The sequence below is a fragment of the Eptesicus fuscus genome, chromosome 15 (genome assembly GCF_027574615.1).
Source record: "Eptesicus fuscus isolate TK198812 chromosome 15, DD_ASM_mEF_20220401, whole genome shotgun sequence".
NCBI classification, from domain to species: domain Eukaryota; kingdom Metazoa; phylum Chordata; class Mammalia; order Chiroptera; family Vespertilionidae; genus Eptesicus; species Eptesicus fuscus.
In genome coordinates this window covers 63,917,997-63,929,972 of record NC_072487.1, presented here as the reverse complement: position 1 = coordinate 63,929,972, position 11,976 = coordinate 63,917,997, and the positions used below count along the sequence as shown (strand labels likewise).

Below are 11,976 nucleotides of genomic sequence, written 5' to 3'. Positions count from 1 at the left end.
AAATATCTTCTGTTGATAAAAAGGGGTTTTACACTTTAATTAAATATATCAATCTTTTTCTTTTTAAAAAATATTTTTATTGATTTCAGAGAGGAAGGGAGAGGGAGAAAGAGATAGAAACATCAGTGATGAGAGAGAATCATTGATCGGCTGCCTTGTGCCCTTGACCAGAATTGAATCCGGGATCTTAATGGTTTGTGCTTAAAGACATAAGAGACTTTAAGAAATCTTTCAAGCCCTAGCTCAGTGGTCGGCAAACTCATTAGTCAACAGAGCCAAATATCAACAGTACAATGATTGAAATTTCTTTTGAGAGCCTAATTTTTTAAACTTAAACTTCTTCTAACGCCACTTCTTCAAAATAGACTCGCCCAGGCTGTGGTATTTTGTGGAAGAGCCACATTCAAGGGGCCAAAGAGCCGCATGTGGCTCGAGAGCCGCAGTTTGCCGACCACGGCCCTAGCTGGTTTGGGTCAGTGGATAGAGTATCAGCCTGCAGACTGAAGGGTCCCCAGTTAAGTCCCCGATTCCAGTCAAGGGTGTGTGCCTGGTTTGCAGGCTTGATCCCCAGTGGGGGGCATGCAGGAGGCAGCCAATCGATGGTTCTCTCTCATCAATGATGTTTCTATCTCTCCCCCCTCTCCCTTCCTGTCTGAAACCAATAAAAAAATATATTTTAAAAAAGAAATCTTTCATTGTTACAAGGTTTCTGTATTCAAGTCTTTAATCCACTTGGAAGTGATTTAGGTTGTTAATCTTCACTTGAGAATATTTTTTCCATTGAAAAAATATTGAGTTTTAGAGAGAGTGCAAGGGAGGGTGGGAGAGAGGGAGAGAAACATCGATATGAGAAAGACATCAATTGGTTGCTTTCTGCAGATGTCCAACCGGGGCTGGGGATGGAGCCTGCAAACCAGGTACATGCCCTTGACTGATTGATAACCGAGAAGCAAACCCAAGACCCTTCAGTGTGAAGGTCGGTGCTTTAACCACTGACCCACACCAGCCAGGGCTGGAACTGATTGTTTTATGGATGGTATGAGGTAGGGATTCCATCTCATTCCCCCCCCCCCAATAGGGACAGCCAATTGTTCCATAAAAGTACCTTTTAGAGATGTTTCTATCTCCCCGCTCTGCAGCACCACCTCTGCATCAGGTTTCCATACCTGTGTGGCTCTATTTCTGCAGCCTCCCTCACTGGCCTTACCCATCTCTCCTTCTGCTAATACCATACGGTCTCCCTGTACCTTTTCAGTCCCCGAGAACCTCCTCGCTTGGATTAGCAGGGCTAGTGGCTTCCGGAGAGCACACACATGTCTTACTCATCTTTGCATCCCTCTCAGCACTCATGACATGAACATTCACCTCATGCTTTTGTTTGCAAAGTCCTCTCTCATTCCGTCTCCTGGGCTCCTAAGACTCCCTTATGCAGATGCAGAAGAGGAAATTAAGGCACAGAGGTGAGATGACCTGCCAGGGTCACACAGCTAGAAAGTGTAGGACTAGGGGTTCCGTGGGATTTTAAAGCCACCCTACACACCCACCCCATATGCCCAGGCTCTGCTGGACCCTCCTGCTCTTCTGGTCCCAGATGTTCACTCCTTCCTCCCTTCTTTCAACAAGTAGCTCCTGAGGGATGTATGTGTGCCAGCTTCTGTCGGTGCTGGGACCAAACCCTGTGTGTGTGTGTGTGGGGGGGGGGGGGGGGCAGGCGGGGGGAGGGGGGCTCTTTCCATTGCTAGGGACCAGTAGGGAGCGTGGGAAGTAGCCTGAGGCCTGGGGTCAGCAGGAGGAAGTCCGGCAGGGTTCCAGAGTCCATTTAAAGAGCTCCATCCTGGGTGTGCGCACTTGGGGCCCGGGCGCTGCCTTCCCCCAGGAATTAGGCGTCCTCCCGCCCTCCCGCCTCGAGAGGCAGGAATGCGAAGGATCAGCTTTCAGCGGAGCTGCGGCTGCCGTTCCGGGGAGCTCCAGGTGCAGGCCCTTCCCCAGCGGCCGAATTAACTGGTTCTGTCTGTCCAACTGGGAGAGCAGCTCTCGCTAAAAATAGAGCCCTGCCCAGCGCGTCTCGTGCCCGCCGGGAGCTGGGGCAGCGATCTGGGGAGTCCGAGCCGCCGACAGTCCGCGGAGCCCGGGGAGCCCCGCACGCCCCCACTCCGGGCCTGGCCCAGGTCCCATCCCTGAAGCCGAGTCTGCGGGCGCCGCGCCTTCCCCACGGGTGCCGCGAAGGGTGGAAGGTCCGCGGGCCCAGGCGCGGCCCGGGCGGTCCGGGATGGGAGCCGGCGGCACGGCCTCCCGCGCGCTCGCCTGGGCCTCGCTGCCCCTGCTGGGGCCTCCCGCCGGCGCGCTCTGCGAGGACACGCTTTGCTGCCGAGGTAAGGCCGGCCGGCCGCGGGCGTGCCCCTGGCTCTTCCCGGGCACTTGCTGGGGCCTTTTTCTCCTTCCCCACGCCAGGGGAGTGGGGGTGGGGGCAGGTCGGAGCGGGGGAGGGGGGGGGGGACCCCAGGCATCCGCATAGGGCTGGAGAGCAGAGCCTAGCGCTCTCTGCAAACTCTCCTTTTGTTTGAAAAAGTTGCGGTGTTGCCACCAGGGTCTGAGAAGTGTTTACCTCCCGTGGGCCTCAGCCTTCCTATCTGGAAAGTGGGACAATGAAATCATCAAACTTTAATATTTGTTGTGACCCCCCCCCCCAAAAAAAATAGTTGGGGTACCCGCTGAAGCGGACCGCAAGCATTCTGGACAAGTTTGCCCGAACCCAGATGGGGTCCTCGAAAGAGTAGGAGGGTTAGAATTGCCTTCTCCGTGACACCCCCTTCCTCTCCCCTCCCCCCCCTCCCCCGTCCCCGCGCGGCGCCCATTCTCTCCCAAAGCTCTGGACTTGGCATCGGATCTTGGACCCTGTGGTCGGTCGAAGATCAAGGCAGGGCGCACAGCAGTTTCAGAGTTTCAGGGGTCAGCTGACACGCGAAGATCCTTGGGGTGTGTGTGTGTGGGGGGGGGGATGTAGAGTGGTAGAGGGGTGAGCAAAGCAGAGTCCTACTCCTCAGTCGCGTACCCCAGTAGCCTAAAGCCGGGGTTTTCTCTCTGAAATCCTGGGGTCCGCACGGAGGGCCTTGGTGGACTAGCTGAGACAGCAGCGCGCGGGACCCCGCGGGCCCGGGAGCGGAGGGCAGTGTGGCCTGGCCTGGATCGGGGGTGGGAGGGAGGGGGCGTGTGGCCCGGCCCAGACCCGGAGCCAAAGCGGGGACGGGGAGCGTGAGCCAGGAATGGGGTCCGCCCTGCCTAGTCCGGCCTGGCGGGGTGGCAGGAGTGGGGTCGATTGGTCTAACAGGTGCGCCCCCGCCCCTCCCCTCCCGGCCTCCGCTCGGTGCCGGTCTGGCGGGAGGAGCTGCGGTGGCTGGGCCGGCGATTGGCCGGGCTGGGCGGGCCGGGTGGCCGGGGGAGCCCGGGAGCCGGAGCACCGCGGCGCAGGCGGAGGCGCGGAGCCGGCTGGGGCGCGCTCCTGCGGTCCGCCGCCTGCCGGGCCAGCCCCCAGCGCTCGGCCTGGCTGGCGCTCCGGAAACTTTCCTGCTGCCTGGCAGTCCCGCGACCCCGCCACCTCGTGACCCTGACCCTGGGTCGGCCCCGGCGCCTTTGGGATGGCAGCGCCCAGCGGCCCCACAGGCGTCTAGAGGTAAGAGCTAGAGTCTCTGAATCAAGATGAGGGGGCCCCAAGGGCTTGCAGGAGTATCCCAGAGGGATCTGGGGTTCGAGAGGGTCTGGAGGCACTGATAGGAGATATGGGGATGTCGGACAGAGGAGTGGGCTGAGACTTTGCTTTACTCACCCCTCTTCCACCTTACAGCCCACTGTGCTGTAAGGATCTCTACCCGGTGGGTGGACTCTAAACTTTGCTGTGCGCCCTGCCACTATCTCTGGGTGCTTGGTGTTATAAGGAAGCCCCCCCCCCCCACACACACCCAACCCCCCCTCCCCCTCCAGCCAAGCTTGGGCCCATAGCTGGCCAGGAGGTTGGGGGTTCTATACTCCCCAACCCCATCGTTTCCAGTGGTCTCCCAAAACTTCAGACCCTCCAGGGGGTAGGGTCATTGAAGTGAGGTTTCTTTTCCGTTTCCTGGGTGCTTGTACCCTGCCCATCCATTAAAACACCTTAAGCCAGGCAGAGTGGAAACAGGGACCAAACCCATCCAAGTCCCAATTCTCAGCCTGCTGGGAATTTCTGGCTTACTGGTTTCCGATGGCCCATTCTTTCCAGCTGCCTGGCTTGAGTCATATGGAAACTGCACCCCTCTCCCCAGGTCCCCTTCTGCTGTTTAGCGGGGAAACTAATTTTGACTTGAATTTAATTTTGATTGAGGGTGGATGAGTGGATGGGTTGTCACTTATGAGGATTATCATCTTTAGCATTATCTCCCTTCAATATCAAAGCCAAACTTCTTTCTATTTTTTTCTTGGTCTAAGACCGTATACCTGAGAGTTAAAAACCAAATCAAACACCAGCTTTAGAGCCCAGAGAACCCAAGTTCAAACTTCAGCCCCACCCTTACTACTGTGTGTCCTGAGGCAGGTTTCCTAACCTCTCTGAGCTCCAGGGTCCCACTCCAGGGGGATCTAGTAAGGCCTTTGAGAGGTAAGGCATGGAAGGCACCTGGCTCACAGGACAACAGCCTTGGGCTGTCCTGCCCATCTGTAACCTGGAGCTTGGGCCCTCTTTCCCCTTCTCTCAAAAGTTGGGGTGGACCAGCCCCTCTTAATAAACTCTTTTGAGAAAAGTGCAGAGATGCACATACCTTCCGAGGCATATGATTCCAGTGGGTTTATAGGTCTCAGATTTAAGACAGCCCCCTCCATCCTCCTCCCTGTCATGAACTATTCAGAAGGTATAGGCTTTCTGTCTATCACTGATCTCTCCTCATCCCTTTTGGATGCTTGGAGGCCAAGGCTGTAAATATCAGGGAAATGTAAATGCACTAATTAACCAGCACGATACAGAGAGGGGCTGACCTGCAGAACCTGGTCCAAAGTCACCTTCAAGATCATCCCCTCCCCATTCTTCCTTCTCTGGGGTTGTGTCTCCACCTGGTGAACATCTAGTCCTTTTTGCTGGAATCCCCTAGTGACAGTCAGCCCACCAGGCAGCTGGCTTCATGATTGGGCAACTCCAGCCTGTTAAAAAAAAAAAACACCCTTCCTGTTTGGAGCGGAAATCTGTGTCCCTGTTAGTTCTACCCACTGGTTTTAGCACAGCCCTGCAGGCATCTCTTACTGGCTCAGTTATTCACTGCAGTCCCCGTGCCCGGCATTCTGTTCCTTCCTTTAGGCATTTAGCACACTGAACTGAATTTGGCAATGATCACAGCACCGTTTATTGAGTGTTTATTATATGCTCGGTCCTGTGCTAAGGGCTTTACACACATTTCCGTGCATCTTAAAGACAATCCCATGAGGTTGATTCTTATCCTCATTTTGCAGATGAAGAAACAGGTTTAGAGAGGTTAAGAGATTTACTCAAAGTCAGATAACCCGGAAGGTGCTGGAGTACATCCCAAACCCAGCAGCTGCTTTTAGAGCCCACGCTTCTAACCGTTACTTTTGTCCTGTGCCATCCTGTGTGCCCACGGGGGTGGGGTGGGTGGTTGCCTGGGTCTGTGGGATATGCGGGCGATGCTTTTTATCACAATCACTTGGGCACTTGTTGAAATGCAGATTCCTCACCTCTACTCCAGACCTAAGAATCTGTACTTTTTAAACTCCCCTGGCCGTTCCCATGTACAGCACCATTTGAGAAACACAGCCCTAGGGAGAGAATATGGGACATGGGTTCCAAGAGATCTGAGTTTCAGTCTTGTCTTCAGTCTCTTGAGCTGGTTACGTTTCCTTTCTGGGGCTCTCTCCCAGTGGTAAAACGGGCATGATGTTACACCCAGTGTCTGCTGGTGGTTGTGGAAGTCTCCTGGGTGGATGGCAGGCATTAGAGGGTAGGCCTTCAGAGAGCAGAGGTGCCCAGGACAGAGGCTTCTCCTGCCACACATGGATGTGTGTGGTGGCAAGCCTGTGGCTCTCAGGAGGCCCTGCTCACCTCTCCACCCTCCACGGCCTCTGACCTCTTCTTTCTAGAAATATTGGAGCATCCTGGATGAGGCCCTTGTGCTCAGATTTCACAAGTATGGTGGGGATTCAGGGGAAGTGTGTTGGAACACACACACACACACACACACACACACACACACACACACACACACATCTTCCTCCTCCATGGCCCCATAATGGCCTCTGACCTCTCAGATAGGAGGTGCTGTGCTCGAACTTCTGGGGGAGGAGTGTGGGGTGGGCCTGCCATGCGTGCATCTATATCGTAAAACCCAGTAGAAACCTATCTTTCCCCCGGGGTGGCTGCTCTGCTGGTCGGTCCATGGGAAGCTCCAGAGAAATGTGTGCAGGAGGCTGGCTGGGCAGGGCTGGCTGCCAGGAGGAGGAGGGGTAAAGGTATCGCCCACCTTGGCCTTGGACTATCCGAGTCCCGACCTCAGAGCTGTGGCGTGCACAGAGCATTTTCCATCTCAGTCCTGTTTGATCCTGTGAAAGGCACGGATTTATTCAACACCCATTTTTATGGAGGAGGCCATTGAGTCCAGGAAGCTGAGTGACACGGCCAAAGCTCTGATGTCTGTGTGTGTGTGTGGGGGGGGGGGGGGGAGGTGGTAAAGTTCGAACTTGATCCCAGGTCCCTTGACAGTGAGCACGGGCTTTTTACACTGTATCCCAACCTCATGGTTCCTCTGCCCCAGCTGGTCTGGCTTTGGTGCCAGAGCTCTTACCTGGAAGCTTGAAGACCTGGGTTCTGACTGGGCCACCATCGGGCTGTGTGATCCTAGGCAGGGCTGGCCATCGTTTCAAACTCTAGTTTTCTGTAAAGGGGGAAGGGAAGGTGTTTAGTTAGATCTCTTGTTCTCTTTCTGCATTTCTAGGGAGGGGTGTCCACGATGGGCTCAGGGCTCCGGTGAGTTATTGGGTTGGATTGGAGGGCGGATTGCTTCGCTGGCCCCTCCTGACTGGTACCTGAGCCTGGATGGCTGGAACCTCTCCCGGGAGCCAGAGCCGAGCAGCTGGCTGAGGGGATCCAGTGGCCTGTTTTCTAGGCCTAGGACAGGCCCCCTGGCAGCCTGGCTTCCTAAAGCAGGCCCCGTTAACTGCAGCTTCTGCCAGCCAGCCACCTGCCCTCAGTTTCCCCCTCCCTCATGCCTCTCCTCCCCGCACCCCCCGGGGGTGGTTCCCTGTTACGCACCCACAGGATCAAACCCGCACTCCCTGGCCTGGCGATCAGGACCCATCCTGCTCAGCATTCCTCCCTGCCTCCCTCCTCTCTCTCTGCTCTGCAGGCTGCCTGTTCCTTCTCTCTCAGCCACTGCATCGTTGACCAAATTTTCCTGTCCCTCTGGGTCTGGCACAAATGTCACCTCTACTCTGTCTCATCACCCCACTCAGGGCGAGCTGTCCCCCTGCAACGGTGCTGGCCTGGGCTCTTATTAACCACCTTGCCTTACACTTCTTCGTCTCCGAGAGGCACTTGGAACTTCTAGAGGGCAAGGCCCTGGCCTCACCTCTCGTCTCAGTGCCCACGAAGTTGTGGGGTCCCGAGTGGGCCTTCCTTGGTCTAGTCCTGTGGTCGGCAAACTGCGGCTCGCGAGCCACATGCGGCTCTTTGGCCCCTTGAGTGTGGCTCTTCCACAAAATACCACGGCCTGGGCGAGTCTATTTTGAAGAAGTGGCGTTAGAAGAAGTTTAAGTTAAAAAAATTTGGCTCTCAAAAGAAATTTCAGTCGTTGTCCTGTTGATATTTGGCTCTGTTGACTAATGAGTTTGCCGACCACTGGTCTAGGAAATGCTCAGAAAGCCTTGTAGGGTTGGGCTGGTTTGTAACCGGGCTTGGTTTTTCTGCTCCTGACTCAGGGCATTTTGCCTGCACCCCGCTTTGCAAGGCAAACAGGTAGGGGTCCTCTCCGTGTGTGCCCTGGGCCAGGCTGGCTTCAGCCAGGGACAGACAGAGCGGTGCCTTTGGTGTGCAGAAAGACGTTCCGGCCTCCTTTGGATCACTCTTGATCAGCTTTTAAAAAAGTCTATTCTGGCTCCGCGGCATCAAAGACAGAGCAGCCTGGAAGCAGGTCTGAAAAGGGCGCCCGCCCGTTCCCCGCCTGCCGGCTGAACCGCAGGTCTCCTCCAGCCCAGACCCACCTGATTCCTTAGAATTTGGAAGGGAGTTTGCCGAGCACTTAGGAAGGGTCTTGGGGGTCACTGAGTGGCTCCAGCGGCTCCTAGGGATCACATGACTTTTCTAGGGTTGCAGGTATTTGTGGCCGGAACCTCCAGAGAAATTGTCCCCGAGTTCAGAGTGGGTTCTTGAGCCCCAGAGGCCAAAGGGGAAAGATAAGAAATGAGGACAAAGAATTTGTGCTGAAACAAACGTTTCCATAAAACCACTGGGTTTGTAAAGCACTTCCACGCAGCCGGTCTTGTTTCATGTGGTCCTTTAATGTGACTTTCTGCCGAGGAAACTGAGGCTCTGAGAGACGCGTGGTTGAGCTCACGCAGCCAGAAAGAGGCCACCCCGGATGGCCTCTCTCACTCCACACCCAGTGCTCACTGCACTCCCACGAGGAGGCAGGGCTCGGAGTGGGGAGCCAGGAGGAGGTGCGCCGTAGTGACGGCTCCTCATTCGGGAGGAGGCTTTTCTCGGGGACACTCTTGTGTTGGAGTCACTTTCCCCATGACATCATGTGATGAGAGTGAACTCGGGCAGTGGCCGGTGGGCGAGGTGGGACCGGGGAGAGTGGGCAGTGTCCTTGTGGATTTAGGCAGTGCCAGGTGGGCCAGGTGACAGGTAGGAGCTCTCTGTCCTAAAATAGGAAGCGCCCATCCTCCTGTAGGTCACAGTGGCTGCTACCATGTGGGGGTAAGGTCCGAGGGATGCTGGGGTGCTGGAGGGAGGTTGAGGATGGTCCGGTTTTCCGTTCAGATGCTGTCCAAGTCCCTGGCCCAGTTGGAGGCTGCCTCCATGAAGCCTTTGTTGTTGGTGGTGCCACCCACTTTTGCTCTCTTAGTTTGCCTGTCTCCACCCCTGCCCTGCCCCTAGACTGAGCACCCGGGCACAGGTGCTCATGGTTGACCCCTCTGGGTGGCCCTGCAGCAGGCCCCACCCCCTCAGAGCGGGGGCAGGAGGACATGTGGGGGTAAATGAAGAAGCAAATGAATGAATGACCTCTCTTAGCATCTTTGGTGACTCTGTCTGGCTGTCACCAGCTGGAGAATATGTGACAACCGAATCCAGCAGGAAATGGCTGTTTGACAGGGGCTGTGAGGACCCGGCCAGGCCAGACAGAATGGGAGCTGGGCCCAGCTGGAGTCTTTCCCAGCAGAGGGTGAGCCATCAGCACTGGCCTGGCGCTGCTTCCCGGAGGAGAGAATTCCCAAAAGTCTCTGCCAGCCCCCTGATAGGATCTGCAGGGTGTGTGAGGGGTTTGTTTTCGGCCAGGATGTGGGGAGTTAAAAATAGCCGTCCTAATCCCTTGCGTTTGTGTCACACTTGAGTCTGTGCAGAGCTCTTGGCTCCATTATCTCACTTGAGCGGCTCGGCAGCCGCTGACGTAGGTAGAGGTCGCACTGCCCACTTTGAAAATGAGCGCCGAGGCGTGTGCCCATCCCTCACGCATCCAGAATCTGGCGGCAGGACCTAGGTCTGTTCCCTGCCTCCTGTGCCTGTCCTCTTTACCCTTGGGGGGAGCCTAATCAAGAGGCTACAGAGGAGAAATGGGGTGGTGGAGACAATAGGGGCAGATTATAAAGCAAAGCAGCAGGACAGTGAGAAGACTAAGGACCTGAGGATGGATCAGGGCCCCAGGGGACAAAGGCTCATGATGGGGTTGGGGATCAGCTAGAGGCTGTACGTGGTGAGGGGGAAGGCAGGGTAGTGAAGGGAGTGGAGCAGAAAAGTACCATCAGGACCCCAAATCGAGGCCCCAAATACCATAACAAGGAGCATGTGAACATGATGCTTTAGGCCAGTGGTCTGCAAACTCGTTAGTCCACAGAGCCAAATATCAACAGGACAACGACTGAAATTTCTTTTGAGAGCCAAATTTTTTAAACTTAAACTTCTTCTAACGCCACTTCTTCAAAGTAGACTCGCCCAGGCCGTGGTATTTTGTGGAAGAGCCACACTCAAGGGGCCAAAGAGCCGCATGTGGCTCACGAGCCGCCGTTTGCCGACCACTGCTTTAGGCAGTAGGGATCCATTGAGGGTTCCAGAGCACAGCAGTTGCCCGCTTTATCAACAGTGAGGGCCATGGCGTGCCCCCACCCCAGCGTTGCTTCAGGTGTCATTTTATGGTGTTTGGTAGAGCAGATTTTTGAAAACTCCTCAGAAGACACCTTGTCCGTCCCTACCTTTCCTTCTGTAACCCGGCACCAAGGGAGAGGGAGGATCCCATTTTCTGCTGCCTTTGGGTTCTCGGAAGAGCCAGTTCTGGGCAGTCTTTATCTGGGTTTCTTGGATTTGTCTAGTTTTTAATCTAGGTTCTTCTGGTTGTCTGTCTATTTGTCTTCACCGTGGTGGCAGGAATTAAGAGGAAGGAGGCGTCGGCTGAAGTTCTGGGGGAAGGCTCTTCTCCCCTGGCTTGATTCACTGCAGCCTTTTCAGGCTGCTCTATGCCTCTGGCTCTGGGCTCCTTGCCACTGATAAGCTCCCAGGCCCCAGAATCCATTCTCTTCCTCCCAGCTTCACCCCACCCCCACTAGGATCCCTGATCAGGCCCCAGCTCCTCAGGGCAGCCTGGGCAACCACTCCAGCAACACTGGCCTCTCCTTCTGCACATTCTAGTGCCCATTGTCCTCTACCCCATACCTGTGTCCCCGCTCCACTCCTTCCCCAGCTGGGCCGGAGGCCCCTGAGGGCTGAACCAGATCTGAGCTGGACAGACCATTGGAAATCTATAACCCACCCATTTTAGAGTTGGGCAGACAGAGGCCTGGGTTTGCCTAAAACTCATGAGAAGCTCATGGCAAAGCTGGGACTCGAATCCGGATCTCCAGCTCTATCCCGGCCTTCAGCCGTAGCAGCAGCCGCCTGCTTTTCAGAACCACCCTCTCCTTTCTGTGCTCCAGGAGCCGGGATTCCCAGCTCGGTGAGAACCCTGGTGTTGTAGCCTTGACTCCTCCCGGGGCTGGAGCCAGCAGCGCCAAGCCTGTGGGTTCCCAGAGAGGGCTCTTGGCGTCGGCGGGCGTTGGCTTAGTCACAGGGATGAGATCACTGCTCACCTCTGGATGGGGAGGATGCCAAGTTTTGGGAACTTTCGCTCTGAGCCACTTGTCGATTTCATGCATGTGTGTAAGAAAAACAAACCTGTTGGTTGGGACTTTGCACTTGGCCTGCGGACCGCAGGCCTGGGGAAGCTGCTGGGCCACGATAAGCCCCTGGGCGGTGCCATCTCACAGGTTCCCAGGAGAGTGGCTCTGTGTTGAGAAAGAGCTTGGACCGGGAGCCGGAACCTGCTGTTAGTGTTTGCTCTGCCTCACGTTGGCTCTGTGACCCTGAGCAAGGTGCAGGGCCTCTCTGGGCTGTAACAATAATTGCTAGCAGCTCAGACATGCCGAGGACTCTCCATGGGCAGACACTGGGCTCAAGACTCTCCAAGAATTAGCCCATCGGATTCTCGCACCTAATCCGTGAGATCCTCTGACCATCTCGATTTTGCAGATGAGGAAACGGAGGCCCGGAGAGGAGGAGTGACTTGCCTGAAATCACCCAGCTGGAAAGGAGTGCGGGTGGAGTTTGAGTGGAAGTCTCCCCCGCTCCACAGCTCGCGGGGTCAGTCACTGTGCCCTCTGCCCTCGGCTGCCGGGCCAACTCCCCCGGGATTGTGAACGAATGACTGTGGGGACATTAGGTGTGATTCAAGCAGGAGTCTGGTGAAGGGAGTTCTGGGT

The 11,976-nt window shown here is 55.8% G+C and overlaps 1 protein-coding gene across 1 annotated transcript in view; it reads left to right on the top strand.

Annotated features, from left to right (window-relative positions):
- The first annotated feature begins 2,106 nt into the window (after positions 1–2,106).
- Positions 2,107–11,976, top strand: part of DAB2IP (DAB2 interacting protein) — a 160,617-nt gene continuing 150,747 nt past the window's right edge. The window contains exon 1 of the mRNA XM_054727044.1: positions 2,107–2,372. Coding sequence (XP_054583019.1) covers positions 2,270–2,372 — 103 coding nt within the window. The 5' untranslated portion in view covers positions 2,107–2,269. The remainder of the gene's footprint in view (positions 2,373–11,976) is intronic.